The following is a 16,626-nucleotide window of genomic DNA, read 5'->3' as shown; positions in this document are numbered from 1 at the left end:
AGCAGGTGTCATTTGTATATATGGAGAACCTGGTGAAATCCCCTCTTCATCACAACAGTTAAAGCTGAAGGTGCCCTGCCCTCTTTTAAATCTGGTCACTCTAGTATAGCTCCTGCAGCTTTAACTGTGGTGATGAAGAGGGAATTTCACCAGGTTCTCCATATATACAAATGACACGTGCTGAAATTCCCTTTTCTATGCAACTGTTAAAGATACAGGAGCCCTGTCCTCCTTTCCATAGGGTCACCCTAGCATATAGCATGCACAACAATGACTTTCTCACACCACCTTCAGTGCCCAGGCTTGGGCAAAGACTCTTTTCTCTCACCTGCTACCTGATCCTTTAAACGGGAGGTCCTGGTGATGGAGCCCAAGACCTTCTGAGAGGAAAAGACGTATTTGGCCCCTGAGCTCTGATTCCTGCCCAAAGAAGAAGAACAACAACAGCAATAATACTTACCCGTCTCTCCATTTGGATCGAGGCAGGGAACAACAATAAGTATAAATACTTAAAATCGATTAAAAACATAGTACACATTATTAAAACATCCTGAAATTGTAGGTCTTGTGCCAAAGTCTCTGGTTACATAGAGGCATGTCAGGATGGAAAACAATGGGCAAAACTTCCTTTGGAAATATAAAAAGGTAGTAGCCCAGCCATGCCCACCTGTTCTTCATAGGCTGAGTACGTCTCCTTCCTTTTCTGAGCATCACGCTGCTGGATTGCACGTCATTTCGTGCGCGGTGTGCATACCAGGTGACTTATGTCCCCAGCCAGGTTCCAAAGTTGGTGAAAAGCCAACTTTGGGAAGGGTTGGGGCCCTGAGCTGCATTCCCAAGCGCAGCAGGTCATCCTGGATCACCGCCAGGCTCTGCATAACTTGGGATTAGTGGGTTCCATCGCTGTGGTTCTACGACTGTTTGCTGAATACTTTCGTAAATGGCTTGGCCAGATATTCTGGTTTGGGGAGACTCCACTGCTCCTGGGCTTCCTCTTCAAAGTCCATCGTGACCTCAGGGACTGAGCCAAGGACTTCGCTTACGGCTTTTTTGTCTCATTCCCCATCCGGAAAAAAACAGCCAGTGTTCCGGTTCTTTAAAATCACTCTATGCTCCTGCTCTTACATTAGGTTCCCAGGAGGTGGTGGTATTGGACACCCAGGGCACATAGGAACATAGGAAACTGCCTTATGCTGAGTCAGACCATTGTTCCATCTAGCCCAGTATTGTTGACTCTGACTGGCAGCAATGGCTCTCCAGGGTTTCAGGCAGGAGGTTTTCCCGCCCTACCTGGAAATGCCAGGGATTGAATTTGGAACCTTAGAATCATAGAATAGCAGAGTTGGAAGGGGCCTCCAAGGCCATCGAGTCCAACCCCCTGCTCAAGGCAGGAATCCACCTCAAAGCACACCTGACAGATGGCTGTCCAGCTGCCTCTTGAAGGCCTCTAGTGTGGGAGAGCCCAAGTCCTCCCTAGGTCACTGGTTCCATTGTCATACTGCTCTAACAGTCAGGAAGTTTTTCTTGATGTCCAGCCGGAGTCTGGCTTCCTTTAACTTGAGCCTGTTATTCCGTGTCCTGCACTCTGGGAGGATCGAGAAGAGATCCTGGCCCTCCTCTGTGTGAAAACCTTTAAAGTATTTGAAGAGGGCTATCATGTCTCCCCTCAATCTTCTCTTCTCCAGGCTAAACATGCCCAGTTCTTTCAGTCTCTCTACCTAGGGCTTTGTTTCTGCATGCAAAACCAACTGCTCTGAGCCGTTTCCTTTTATCCGGATGTGTGTCCCTGCATGCAAATATTTGGGTCTGGCATTTCTCTCATTTCTAGCACACATTTAGGGAAACAACAACCCAGACATAGCTGAATCTACCCTATTGGGTTGTGTATTTTTTTGCTCACGGCAAGTAATGGGGAAAAGAGGGTGTGGATTTCAAGGCCGGGAAAGTCAAAGGCCCACTTTGGCACATATGGGAATCTCAGGGTAGTATCCAGTGTTAGTCCTACTTAGAGTAGACCTACTGAAATGAATAGGACTAGCTAAATTCTGTTAGCACTCAGTCATGGAAGGCAAGCAAGCAGTCTGTTTGGGAATTCAATGGAGGCAGGAAAAACGACCCATTCTGATGTGAGCCCAGGTTTGGCAGGCAGGTTGAAAGGGTCCCTCGAGGCATCAGCTGTAAGCTCTTTGATCTGAGCTTGCTAAATCAAAGCAACACACTTTGCTACCTAGCTCAGCTGAACTTTAGCTATGAAGACGTTTGCTTTCATTACACAAGCCCTCTTCCGGAACCTTAACGTACCCAATACACTGAACCTAACATACTCAATCAAGCGGAATCTTTTGTACCCACTACTGATTAATTACATTGATTAGAGATAAAACTTATTACATCTCAGCTGCTTGTTAGCTGAGGTTTAAAGTCTTTCAGACAGATTTCACAAGTGATGGATAGGCTTGAATTTGCAAACAGAACAGAAGCTTTTATTCTGCTGCTCAACACCCAGTTTCGGAATAAGACCTGAGCGAATGAAAACATTGTGGCATCTAGGCTGTTTTTCCTTGATTCAGTGTCATCCCTGGAAAACCAACCAGAGCCTGAGAAATGCATCTAGGGACATTGAAAAGCAAGGTGGTTTCTTCTCCTGCCTTGGCCTGTTAGCACACTTGAAGGCTGATTCACACATGTAGGGATGAAATATGTGGATCCTTCTGTTGGGAAGCATTGTGCTTGGGGTGATACAAACTCTCCACCCATAATGACTAATTGTGTCAGGGCTGGAGCGAGCGAGCAAGTTCGGAGCAATGATGAGCAAAGTCAGGTGGAGATGATCCTATCACAGATTTCTGGCCAAAGGAAAGAACTGCAAGGTAAACACCCAGGTAAGCCAAGAGGCATCTGGAACAGCAGTAGGCCGACATGGGTCATTTGGGAATCATGGAATAGCAGAGTTGAAATAAATCCCAACTGTAGATTTTGAGTTTTTCTCTCAGGAATAGCACAGCTATCTTTGTTTGATTTGGTGTGCAATAGCTTTCATAGAATAGCAGAGTTGGAAGGGGCCTACAAGGCCATTGAGTCCAGCCCCCTGCTCAAGGAAGGAATCCACATCAAAGCACACCTGACAGATGGCTGTCCAGCTGCCTCTTGAAGGCCTCTAGTGTGGGAGAGCCCAAGTCCTCCCTAGGTCACTGGTTCCATTGTCGTACTGCTCTAACAGTCAGGAAGTTTTTCCTGATGTCCAGCCGGAATCTGGCTTCCTTTAACTTGAGCCCATGATTCTGTGTCCTGCACTCTGGGAGGATCGAGAAGAGATCCTGGCCCTCCTCTGTGTGACAACCTTTCAAGTATTTGAAGAGTGCTATCATGTCTCCCCTCAATCTTCTCTTCTCCAGACTAAACATGCCCTTTCAGTCTCTCTTCATAGGGCTTTGTCTCCAGGCCCCTGATCATCCTGGTTGCCCTCCTCTTAACATGCTCCAGCTTGTCTGCGTCCTTCTTGAATTGTGGTGCCCAGAATTGGACGGGAAGGCCTGACCCTCCATGAAAGCTTCCAGTCAGATTTATTGTCTGGTCTACTCTGAGCATGAAGAGAACACTACTCCTATCCTTTGACACTCCAAGGCCTTATGCCTTCCCCTCCGTCATGTCTAGCTCTGCTCCCCATGTTTTGGGAGAAGGTGTTTCCGGTAGTCAATCAGAATCAGACTCTGAAGTAGAGGAGTTGGCGCCAGAAACAGGCCAGCCTGTACCAGTTGGGGGAGGAAGTTCTCACGGTTTCTTCACCAGCTGGTGGTGAACTCTCTCCAGAGCTTATCTCGTCAAGGGCAAATCATACAGAGGCAGTAGGAAGCCAACATTCTTCCGAAGGAGAGAGCCACAATAGGTTAGCTGATCCTAGAATGCACCGCAGGGTAAAATGGGTGGAGTGAAAGGAAAGTGAGAGAAAGTCAGCCCGGCTAGCATCACGTCAGAAGCCGCCTCAGAACTAGTCTCTCTGAAGTTAACGCCTCTTGGGAAAAGGCTTTCCGTTCTCCATGAAAGGACAATTGTCTCACTTAGTTTGCATAGTTTTGCTTAGTGGGGAGGTTCCAAGAGATTAGACTCTCTTCAGGTAGGAAGAGATGTTTACTGCTTAAATAAAGCTTTGTGGATTACTAGCAGGCTTTGTTATAGTCTCCCAAGAAGGCAGGAGGTTTCTAAGAAACTCAACAACCTCCCTCCGATTTGGTAGGAGCCGGGTCTGACAGCCTCTCATGCGTGAGTCATTATCTCTTGATCTTGTGGCCGGGGAGCATTGAGGGTTCATGCATGAGGATCAGAGGCCGATTATTCCTTGACTCGGATTCTAGGTTTTGACACTCGAAGTGCAAAGTAGAGCACTAGAGAGCTGAAGCAGAGTGCAGAGGAGGTTTGGCGACCTAAGAGGAGCGGAGGCAGGTCTGTTTGGCTACCTCTCTGCTCCAGTCATGCGTCTTTGAAGCACTGTTGTCTGGGAAAACTTGGGTCTTCAAGAAAATGCAGCCGGAGGAAATATTTGGGGGCAAAGAACCCGAATGTAAGGGGAAGGAGGGGGGACGGTTAAAGGAAATTTTGACAACAGCTTTTAAATAATTTCCGCAAGACCTAATTATCTGAAATTGATGGAACCGCCAAGCCCAGCCTTTTCCTCCACAGCAATAGGCTGAGATAATGGCTATTCCTGATGTGGTGTTCTTGGAGAATCGTTGGACCACCTGAGTCCGTGACACGTTCCCTGGGCCCAGGCAGGCCTCGGGTGTCTGGAAATTCCATCCTGGATGCACATCGGAGAGTTGCAAATCTTGAAAGGTTGGGTCTGTGTTAATCCAGGAAGCGAGACCAGCTCGTTGAGCCCCTGTTTCCTGCAGCCAAATATTTCACCCCAATTGCCACAATTAGGAGGTGCTAAAAGGCCCTCATGTGGATCCCGTTGCATCTGGGGAGAAGAGGGGAGGCTAAAAGCACTCCTGCGGGTTCCCTTTCAAGTTGGGTTTTGTGGCATTGGGCACCCCATTAACAGAAGTTATACGCCATTAATTTTATTGGCTGGTTTTCTTTTTTTAAGGGAAATAGGTTTAACAGCAAGTGCTTTGAGCGCCGTTTATAACAGGGCCAGCCAAAGGCCCATTGGGTTTGATGATGGGAGTCATGGGGTGGTGGTGGTGGAGAGTAGCAGGCATTCCCACCTACCCAAACCCAGTGTTCCCAGTATCTGAAGTAGCAAACTGGTCTTGGTATTTCTCGGCTCGGTTGAAGATTCCTCGTCACCTCTGTGGGGGCAGACGCATGCTATTTCCAAATCATGGACTCCTAGAGCTGGAGGCCATCTGGTCCATCTTCTCCCTTCTTGAGGCAGACAATCCAGGGCTGGAGCATCCCCAATAGATGCCTGCCCAGCCTCTGCTTGGAGAGGTCCAGGGGAAGAGAGCCCACCACCTCCCTGGCTGACATTTGCAAGCGGCATGTCCTTCGCCCCTGGGAATCCACGCTGCTCCTGTCTCTGTAGCTATGCGTGGGGTTCTGTTTCTTGGGCACATCAGAATGATTGCTAGTGTAAGTGAATGAATAAGTTTATTATGGTATAACAACCAGCACTCCAGCTAGTGTAAGTGGACATTGAGGGTCAAACTAGGGCTAGGAAGAACCGGGTTCATATCCATACATGATGATGAACCTCTTGGGTGACCTTGGGTCAGCCACTTTTTCTCAGCCCAACCTACCGTTCAGGTTTGATGTGAGGATGAGATGGAGGCATGGGGGACCACCTGACATTGATTGATTGATTGATTGATTGATTGCACTTCTATACCGCTCCCATAGCCAGGGCTCTCTGGGCGGTTTACAGAAATTCTAAAATTTAGATAAAAACAAGTATACAAAATTTAAAATTCTAAAACACAGAACATACACACATAAAGCATTAAAAACCATTAAAAAAAACCATTAAACATGTGAGTGATTGAGGTGTGCTGCCATATGCCTGGGCAAAGAGGAAAGTCTTAACCTGGCGCCGGAAAGATAGCAGCGTTGGCACCAGGCGAGGCTCGTCAGGGAGATCGTTCCAGAGTCTGGGGGCCACCACCGAAAAGGCCCTGTCCCTCGTTGCCAAACTCCCAGCCTCTCTCGGAGTAGGCACCCGGAGGAGGACCTTAGATGTTGAACATAGTGACCGGGTATATTCACATCGGGAGAGGCGTTCCGTCAGGTATTGTGGTCCCAAGCCATGTAAGGCTTTATAGGTCAAAACCAGCACCTTGAATTGGGCTTGGAAACATACAGGCAGCCAGTGCAAGTGGACTAGAGCAGGTGTTATATGGTATTTATGACACTCCTTGGAGGAAATGTGGGGAGAAGGCAATGGAATGGTAGACATTTTGGCAGTGGAGGCTGGTGGCTGTGATGTCAGTGGGGTGGTGAATCCACTCTGGGTTTCAGTCAGAAATCTACAGGACTCCCGGAGCAGATTAAATGCCCCACTGACGTTGGAACCACCAGCTTCCATTGCATTTTGGTTTACAATAGTGCTGGATTTGGGCAGAGTAGCAGAAGGTTTCTACTGCTGCCAAAAAATGAGCAGAGGGTTGCAAGAAGGATGCTCCCCCCTCCTCTACCGCCCCCCCTCACAATCTGTCAAAATCACTGCAGGCCTAAATGTAACCGATTTCTCTTTAGGGCGGAGTGACAGATGACAAGAGCGATGACAGCAAATCAGTGTCGACGCTCAACTTTGGTGTGAATCGACCAACCATTTCTTGCATATTTGACTGTAAGTGACCTTGTGCTGTTGGGGGGGAAGAAAAATATGGATCGAATTTTGCTTCTTAGCGCAAGAACGGGGATGTTGACCAAAACCGGAACGGTGTCACAGTCACAACTGACAAGAGTGATGAAATGGCTCCTAGGGCCATGCTGGTTGGGGATGATGGGAGCTGTAGTCCCATGCATCGGTTAGGAAACATTTGACTAGACTTGCCGTGCTAAGAAATTGTTCCTTGCAATAGCTCCGGCTATTGGGCGGTATAGAAATTAAATAAATAAATAAATAGCCTTTAGTGCAAGCGTGCTTTTGAGACCTGGACGCTTCTTGTTTGCTGGTTCTTCTCGAGTTGTTTTTGCTTCTCATCTCCCCCTTTTCTCATTGAAGATGGAAACAGGTACCACCTGCGTTGCTACGTCTACCAAGCGAGGGATCTGACTGCCATGGATAAAGACAGCTTTTCAGGTAAGCTGGAGTGGGGAGCCTCCTCCTCCATGGCATGGCTTTCCTGGGGCTTTGGACGCAGGTCAGAGCGCTGGGAGGCACAGAGAGCTCAGCATCGTATGCGACACTGGAATTCATAGTATCATAGAATAGAATCATAGAATAGCAGAGTTGGAAGGGGCCTACAAGGCCTACAAGGCCATCGAGTCCAACCCCCTGCTCAACGCAGGAATCCACCCTATAGCATACCCTGACAGATGGTTGTCCAGCTGCCTCTTGAAGGCCTCTAGTGTGGGAGAGCCCACAACCTCACCAGGCAACTGATTCCATTGTCGTACTGCTCTAACAGTCAGGAAGTTTTTCCTGATGTCCAGCCGGAATCTGGCTTCCTTTAACTTGAGCCCGTTATTCCGTGTCCTGCACTCTGGGAGGAGCGAGAAGAGGTCCTGGCCCTCCTCTGTGCGACAGCCTTTTAAGTATTTGAAGAGTGCTATCCTGTCTCCCCTCAATCTTCTCTTCTCCAGGCTAAACATGCCCAGTTCTTTCAGTCTCTCTTCATAGGGCTTTGTTTCCAGACCCCTGGTCATCCTGGTTGCCCTCCTCTGAACACGCTCCAGCTTGTCTGTGTCTTTCTTGAATTGTGGAGCCCAGAACTGGACGCAATACTCTAGATGAGGCCTAACCAGGGCCGAATAGAGAGGAACCAGTACCTCACGTGATTTGGGAGCTATACTTCTATTAATGCAGCCCAAAATAGCATTTGCCTTTCTTGCAGCCACATCACACTGTTGGCTCATATTCAGCTGGTGATCTACAACAATTCCAAGATCCTTCTCCTTTGTAGTATTGCTGATGGACCCTTGGTCTGATCCAGTCTCAGGGCTCTTCTGATGTTCATATGATACCATTGGGGTGCACAGTGATGCTTGCATGAAGCAGCAAGAGAACTCACTCAACGTGGCCTGCTCACCAGAGCATTTTAACTTGCTGTGCGCCTCCTTGATGGCGCTTTAGCAAATATGGCAGTCTACAAATGTTAAATGACGATACTATTATTTATTTGTTTCTCACTTGTTCTGGGGAATTAGACACCATAAGTGCTATTTTTGGGGTGGAAAGGAAGGGCATAAATAAAATAAATAAATGGCAAATTTGTACAGTGAACCGGCTGGTTGAAGGTGATGGACCTCAGGGCATTTGGTGAGTGTGGGAGGCCTGTGTTTTCTCTCAAGCTGCTGGGTCTGAAACGATATATTTATGTGAGTTCAGAGAGTTGATGTCCCAGTATGCTTAGAACAGGAAAATAAAGTCTTCCTCTCCCTCCACTTGTCTTTAAAAAGCAAAAAACAAAAAACAAATTCAGATTTCTAAGCAGGCTGGCAAATTGTAAGTGACTGTGTTTTATAACTTCCTGCCTGGGATGTTGTACAGAGGAACAATCACTTGTCTGTACAAAGTAGTACATGGCTGGCAACGTTCCTGGAGGTGGTGTTTGCTGTGTGTGTGGGGAGATGCTGAAATCACTCAGTGTAGAAAATATTTAGTTGATTCTCAGCTGAACTCCGCAGGAACAGTTTGCAAACACTGGTATTTGCGTGCACCGGGCAGAGTGTGGTGCTGGGTTTCGAAGTCAGCGCGATACAGGGTGAAAGGAAGATCAGCTGCAGCTTCACGGATCATGCCTACTGCATGTTTTATTTTATTTTATTTATTTATTACAATTTAAACTGCTCAACAGCCAAGGCTCTCTGGGCAGTGCACAATTAAAACCATAAAAGCCAGGGTCGAGCTCGCCACGTGCTTCTTCTTCTTCTTCTGGCGGCGGCCTCCCGGCTCTGGGAGGGCGGCTTCCGGGCGGCTAGAGTGGCTCTGGAAGGGCGGCTTCCAGGCAGAAGTCTGAACGTGGCGCCCCACCCACCCCAGTGTCCCTGGCTTCGCTTTGGCTGGGCGAGCGCGGGGCGCCACCTCTCCTGCCCAGGCCCAGCTGAATCCTTGGGCTGGGCTGGCCCGGCTCACAGCCAACAATGCGCGTGAGTGCTACCCGGTGCCCCTCTTAGCTTGGCACTCTAGGCAGCCTGAGTGGCCTCTATGGTAGCACCGGCCCTGTGGACAGCAAACTCAGAGGGTGGGGAGGCCATGTGTAGAAGGGGACATACATAGGTCCTGGGTTGCTCAGGACCGTTGGGGCCCCAGATGGGCCTATTTCAACATGATCATGAAATTGGCAGGATGATGGAAGTGCCCTCGGGCCTCCTGATGGCTCCCCTCGTCAGGGGGTAGGGATTGAACTGGCCATGCCTCAGCTGTAGCCTTACAGGGCTTGTCCTTCACGGACAGGTCACAAAGGTCTTCTTTTGCCTGCAGGCGGAATGAATAGTTCACCTCCAGAAGAGGTGGTCTTTCTTTCTTTCTTTCTTTCTTTCTTTCTTTCTTTCTTTCTTTCTTTCTTTCTTTCTTTCTTTTCCCTGTCAGAGGCAGTGGCCAGTTGTTGTTACAGCACTCCTTTTGTAGGCTGGTTGGTGGATAGGATTGACTCCATAAAGGAAGATATGGACACGAAGTTACAAGATCTGAATACGGCAGATGCAACGGGAGGTCGCCGATTCATAGGGTCGCCATAAGCTGAAGTTGACTTGAAGGCACAAAACTAACTAGTGGATAGGAAGATGCACAGGAAAGGGAGTGGTTCAAACTGTCCAGTATGCCCAGTTCCAACTCTGGGTTCTGCAGCAAGGCCAGCTCGGTTGAGGGGGGTTGTTGGCTAATGACTCCTTTGCTCTCTCTGAAGGCTGCTGTGTGAAGATATGAGAGCTTCTTCAAATACTTGAAAGGTTGTCACACAGAGGAGGGCCAGGATCTCTTCTCGATCCTCCCAGAGTGCAGGACACGGAATAACGGGCTCCTCAAGTTGTGGGAAGCCAGATTCCGGCTGGACATCAGGAAAAACTTCCTGACTGTTAGAGCAGTATGACAATGGAACCAGTTACCTAGGGAGGTTGTGGGCTCTCCCACACTAGAGGCCTTCAAGAGGCCATCTGCCAGGGATGCTTTAGGGTGGATTCCTGCATTGAGCAGAGGATTGGACTCGATGGCCTGAGAGGCCCCATAGAACTCTACTATTCTATGATTCTATGAATTTCTAGTAATGGCCGGGAGCTGTAATAGCCCAGCAGCCTCTCACAGTGGTTGGAGCACTGAAGATTGCACCCCAAACCCAGGTCCACTCTGGTCGTTGCACTTCTCCTCCTGAGAGGTGGCGGGGAAGCGACTGTCCCCTTGACAGCTCTAATTTGGGAATTCCTAATAAACAGACACACCCACCTAGCCTGGGACTAAACTTCCTAGGCCAGTTATCATAAACGAGGGGGGAAATATTGCCAAAATCTCTCCCTGGCAATTAGACATTTGGCCTAACTGTTACTTTCCATTGGAAAAGGGAAGTCTATAGGACGAGTCATGGGTATGGTTTGTTTTCTCAAGGCGATGACGCCTCAAACGTGCCCTCCCTGGGATGCACTCAAAAGCACGTTCCTCCTGTTCTGGAGGCGGCTTTCTGACTCATTTTGACTGGGAAACCATTGACCTGAAAGCAATTTTGCCCCTAATTTTGAAACCGGACCAAGCGAACAATCACCCACCTTCTCTGCGTCCAGTGGGATCGGTGCTGTCTTTCACAATGAGCCTGTTCAACTTCTTTCTTCTCGCATGCGTGCGTGTGTGTGTGTGTTGCCTCGAATTCAAACCATCTCCAAGATGAGTGATCTCATCCCTCCTGATTGGCTGGGCCGGGTGGGAGTTGCTTTCTTTGGGTGGACACCAGCCAATGACAACAGACGCACACAATGTGGAATTGTGACTTGCCATCGGTGGAACAAAACATAAAGGAGGTCTTGGAGGAGGCTTTTTGTGGTTATAAAAATGAAACCGTGTGTGGATACAAAGCTCGGACAAAGGGTCTTTTTAAAGGGCTTTAAGGTCCTGTTTATTGCAGTGCGTTCAATGTTCCTCTTACTGGAAAAAACAACAATCGCCAACAGCCCAGAGAGACACGTTCTTCGTAGCAGGAGCTCTGCCTGTTGTCGCTGATCGTATCGCAAGCAGTCTGGTTCACTGGAGATCGACATCAGCTGGGAATGCCAATAAAGGCGCCCCAGGGGCAGGGGGGGAGGAGTAGAAACTCAACCCTGCATGCTCTGTAGTACAGGAAGGGCAGCAAGCAGGCCTGATCCTGCCAGGCCCTGCGCAGACGGGCAGCCCGACAGGAGCGTCACTTTGCCTGCTGAAACTGGCAAGGCCTCACTTGGAGCGCTGGGTCCTGTTCCAGGTAGCCCCATTTGATGGATGCATTGGAGGGAGTCATAGAATCAAGAGCATTGGGAAGGTCCCTCTGTAGTCCTTTCCAGATGGTTCCAGCTGTGACCGTTTTTGGCCTTCTCTCAGGGTGTCCAGAAAAACAGCTGGACACACCATTTCTGAAGGAAGGTCTCCTGTGGACGTCCATGGAGACGCCGCTCTTTAGTAATGGTAACAGGAGTGAGGGGAGACACGGCAATGGCGAGGGTTTGCCAGCAAGGCCGTAGCGGTGAGCACATGATGCAAGTCATGAGTCGAGGGTGGCAAGCGAGGCCTCAGGAGCCCCCAGGTGAGCCGGAGGGGTGGCGAAGGGAGCCAGGAGGGATGGGAACCTTCCTCAGGGCTGCAAAGCTGCTGCAGGGACGTGTGAGATCTGGCCCACCTCCCTGGAGAACGATCGCTTCAAGTTAGAAGGGGAGCACTCCGTTTCTGAACTGTGCCCGTTGGCAATGCTGGTACATCTGCCGCAGCTGGTCCCACCTCTTGGCTGGGCCTGTTGGTGAATGTCAGTTGCTGGGAATGGAGGGTATTTCTGTGAAGGCCTCCTTTGACAGTAGTAATAAGAGGGGCTTTTCTCTCTCATCGTGTGTGGAAGGCCACAGATGAAAAGGTTCCACAGTGGCTGCTTCTGGAGTCTAGGGCAGCCTTCCCTTAGCTGGTGCCCTCCAGATGTGGTGTAGTGGCTAAAGTGTTGGACTTGGGAGTCAGGAGATCCAGGTTCTAGTCCCCACTCGGCCATGGAAACCCACTGGGTGAGTTTGGGCCAGCCACCGACTCTCAGCCCAACCTACCTCACAGGGTTGTTGTGAGAATAAAAATGGAGAGGATTATGCACACCGCCTTGATTTGGTTTGATTTGATTTATTACATTTATATACTGCCCCATAGCCGAAGCTCTCTGGGCGGTTTACAAAAGTTAAAAACAGTGAACATTAAAAAGTATACAAAATTTAAAACCATCAAAAACATAAACAGTGTAAAAACAACGGTATCCATTTAAAAACAACAGTTCTGGAGTCTGTTAAAAAAACAAACAAACTTAGCGTTGTTAAATGCTGTTAAATGCCTGGGAAAAGAGAAAAGTCTTGACCTGGTGTCAAAAAGATAATGTTGGCACCAGGTGAGCCTCATCAGGGAGATCATTTCATAATTGGGGGGCCGCCACTGAAGAGGCCCTCTCCCTTATTGCCATCCTCCGGCCTTGGGTTCCTTGGAGGAAAAAGGCCGGGATATAAATGCAATAAGAAATAAATAATGTGATGAATGGCAACCCCTGCAGCTGCTGGCAGGGAATCATGGCAGCTGCAGTCCAACACATCTGGAGGCCGCCAGCTTGGAGAAGGTTGATCTAGGGAGAGGGTCTCCACCAGTCTCAGACTCATCCACGTCACAGGGCTCCTGCTCAGATTTCCGGGCCTGGATCCTGGGTCATGACAGGAGTCACGGAGCCATCTGTCCTTGCCCTTTGCCCTAATCCGTCTCCCTCCGCCCTTTCTTTGCAGATCCGTATGCCATCGTCTCTTTCCTACACCAGAGCCAAAAGACGGTGGTAGCAAAGAATACATTGAACCCCACCTGGGACCAGACGTTGATCTTCTACGAAATTGAGATCTTTGGGAGTCCTCAGAACACAGCCGACTCTCCGCCCAACATTGTGGTGGAAATCTATGACCACGACACCTATGTAAGTGTGGGAAACGGGCAAACGTTCCAGGTAAAATGATCCCAATAAAGGTTTCTTCATGACAGTGATGATAGTTAATTTAATCACACAACACCGTCAGCGTTCTCCAAACTGGTGTCCTCCAGATGTTTTGGACTATTGGCTGAAGTGGCTGAGGCTGATGAGAGTTGAAATCCAAAACATCTGGAGGACACCAGGTTGGAGAAGTCTGTGCGCACGTACACACATGCATGCACGCACGCACTCATGCACGCACACACGCACAAACACAACATTATTTTCAGTGGAGGTCATCCCGGAGAATGTCTTGCTGGGTCATGATGATGATGATGATATAATAGAAATTATTCTGTGGTTCCTGGCTGGCCCCTGAGTCTTCAGCCCCAACTGCAGTGAAGTTACGTGTGCAAGTGCTTGTGTTCACATCCACCCCTTTCTTCACCCCCATCCCTCTTCCTGCTGTCACACTTTCGACAGTAAGCTCCTTGGGGCAGGGACCTCTCTTCACCACCCCCTTGCATTGTAAAGTGCCCCTACATTGACCTCAGTAAGCCTTATGGGTATTAGTGGCTGGGTGGTGGCTGGTATTCAGGAGGGGTTTTTCCAGGAGCCGAGGTGCCACCGGCTCCTTCAAGGTGGTGGGTAGCTCTCCATCGTCACCACCTGGCCGGCCCCTCCCGGCTAGCTCGAAGGAGCCAGGATGGGCAAGGGTCAAGAGGGGCATGTTGGGCCTTGGAAACTGAGTCTATACAGCTGCTCCAGATGGTGGATTGGACCTCTCACCAGATGCTGTACTGCAAGCAAAGTGCCCCCGTGTGCATTTGACAACCCCCAAACCCCAAGGGTCTTACAGTCTAAAATTCAACATCAGGGGAGGCAATAGGTAGAAGGAGGAGATGAAGACCAAAGGGCTGAATGTGCATTCAGTTAAATGGCAGGTACTTTGGTTCAGTTTCAGGAAAGGGCCGTCTCTCTCCTGGCATTTAGCAGGATGGTAAAGACTGTTCCTTTGAGCAAACTTGTTGGGGTAGAGCTGAGGGCATCTCTCTTTGGTATCTCTCCTGCTATTCTTTCATAGAATCATAGAATCATAGAATAGCAGAGTTGGAAGGGGCCTACAAGGCCATCGAGTCCACCCCCCTGCTCAATGCAGGAATCCACCCTAAAGCATCCCTGACAGATGGTTGTCCAGCTGCCTCTTGAAGGCCTCTAGTGTGGGAGAGCCCACAACCTCACCAGGCAATTGTCGTACTGCTCTAACAGTCAGGAAGTTTTTCCTGATGTCCAGCTGCAATCTGGCTTCCTTTAACTTGAGCCTGTTATTCTGTGTCCTGCACTCTGGAAGGATCGAGAAGAGATCCTGGCCCTCCTCTGTGTGACCACCTTTTAAGTATTTGAAGAGTGCTATCATGTCTCCCCTCAATCTTCTCTTCTCCAGGCTAAACATGCCCAGTTCTTTCAGTCTCTCTTCATAGGGCTTTGTTTCCAGACCCCTGATCATCCTGGTTGCCCTCCTCTGAACACGCTCCAGCTTGTCTTTCAGCGTTTGGCAAGCTTAAACCTAGGAAGGTGGTGGGCTCTCCCACACTGGAGTCATTCAAGAGGCAGCTGGACAACCATCTGTCAGGGATGCTTTAGGGTGGATTCCTGCATTGAGCAGGGGGTTGGACTCGATGGCCTTGTAGGCCCCTTCCAACTCTGCTATTCTATGATTCTATGATTTAGTGGTAGTTTACTTTGTGTTAAGTCATCTTATGGCCATCTTGTTAGCTACTGGGATGCAGACCAAACCAATAACCTTGAATAAAGTTCTGCTCAGGCGATCAACCGTCTCCATCCACTCTCTTCCCTCTGACCAGGGCGCCGATGAGTTCTTGGGCCGCTGCATCTGCAAGCCCAGCATGGACCACATGCCCAAACTGTCCTGGCATCCTGTCGTGAGGGGCAACCGGAATGCAGGGGAGCTGCTGGCTGCATTCGAACTCATCCAGCGAGAGAAGGTGAATTGGGGGCAGAAGGGCGGGATGAACCTGTCAGTTCCAGTGTTTCTCCGTTCCTGTTCCCCCCCCCCCAATCTTATGTTTGATCCATCCTGAACTTTGAGAAACCATTTTTTTTAAAGTTCATATGATCTTTCAGAAGAATTTTTCTGCACGTTTTCCCTGATACGTGCATTTTGCACACATACATGGGAGATCTTTTGCAAGCAATTTTCCTATTATAATGTGTTTTTCAGTGTTACGTCCCCAAATAGACGCATTTTTGCATGCCTTGTTTGATTGGACAAGGTTCAGAGAAGTGTGCATTTCAAAGGGTGAATGAGTTTCTGCCGTTCAAAGGTATGCGTTTAGGCTAGCCTGCATTAAAATGTGAAGTGGATGAATTTCTCCCCCGTCCCTGGTCTTGAAGGGTCAGAAGGGACTTTGGCAAACGTGAGACCCCAAGCGTAGGAAGCAAAACAACAGAAGTTATGGAGGCAGGAGTGAGAGAACGGGGCATTGGGGGGGGGGGCATGGGAAGATGAGCTGGGCCTTCCCAGGAGTGTCCGTTCCTCATCTGGACATGGTGATCCTGTCTCCAAGAATGCAGCGTTCACTGGGAGGCGAGAAGGTCAGCAGGTCCAACCTTCTCTCTTGCTTCTGCCCAGCTCATTGCTATCGCAATCTTCTTTGGAGTCAGAGAATGGATTGCCTGAATCCAAGCCAGTCGCGCCTAATTGAATGTTCTTGTTGATGTAGCAACATCTGGCCTCTCGGAGGTGATTTTTTTTTAATGTGTTTGTTTATTATTTAGATTTTTTTATTCTGTTTTTTTTTTAGCTCCAGGGCCCTCAAAGCAGTTTAGAATAAGAATGTAAAATATCAAAAAATAGCGTAAAATATCCCAGGCGATTGCATAAAACATACTCAACCTCTCCATTAGAATGGAACAGTTCAAAAACGTATGCAATCAAAGGTGGTGGCAACACACTCCAATCAGTGAGGGCCATCAAGGGCATGGTGCAAGGAATCATCACTGCTTGAAAACGTGGCCTTCTCAGGAGGGCATTCTGGATCATTGGCACCACTACTAAAAAGGCTCTTTTCCTACTGGATGTCCTAAAAGGCCCTTTCCAACTCTATGATTCTATGGCTGAGGACCCCCCAGAAGGAATAAGACAGACATTGGTTCAGTGCAGAGATCATGCCAAACCATGGCTTGTGCTAACCATTGTTAAGAACCCACACCATGGGTTGTGTCCAATGTTTGACTAACTTAAGCCCTATTCAATGGATCCAACCCCATGGTTTGTTTATTTATTTTATTTAATTACATTTATATACCGCCTCATAGTCAAAGCTCTCTGGGCTGCTTCCAGTCGTACAAC

General features: G+C 48.9%; 1 protein-coding gene across 2 annotated transcripts in view; it reads left to right on the top strand.

Moving 5' to 3' along the window:
- Positions 1 to 16,626, top strand: part of DYSF (dysferlin) — a 201,087-nt gene that overhangs the window by 102,157 nt on the left and 82,304 nt on the right. For both annotated transcript variants that reach the window (XM_063135826.1, XM_063135825.1), the window contains exons 31-34: positions 6,694 to 6,787; positions 7,166 to 7,243; positions 13,078 to 13,259; positions 15,119 to 15,259. In XM_063135826.1, coding sequence (XP_062991896.1) covers positions 6,694 to 6,787; positions 7,166 to 7,243; positions 13,078 to 13,259; positions 15,119 to 15,259 — 495 coding nt within the window. The remainder of the gene's footprint in view (positions 1 to 6,693; positions 6,788 to 7,165; positions 7,244 to 13,077; positions 13,260 to 15,118; positions 15,260 to 16,626) is intronic.

The sequence above is a fragment of the Elgaria multicarinata genome, chromosome 10 (genome assembly GCF_023053635.1).
Source record: "Elgaria multicarinata webbii isolate HBS135686 ecotype San Diego chromosome 10, rElgMul1.1.pri, whole genome shotgun sequence".
NCBI lineage: Eukaryota > Metazoa > Chordata > Lepidosauria > Squamata > Anguidae > Elgaria > Elgaria multicarinata.
This window is presented reverse-complemented; position numbering and strand designations above follow the sequence as displayed.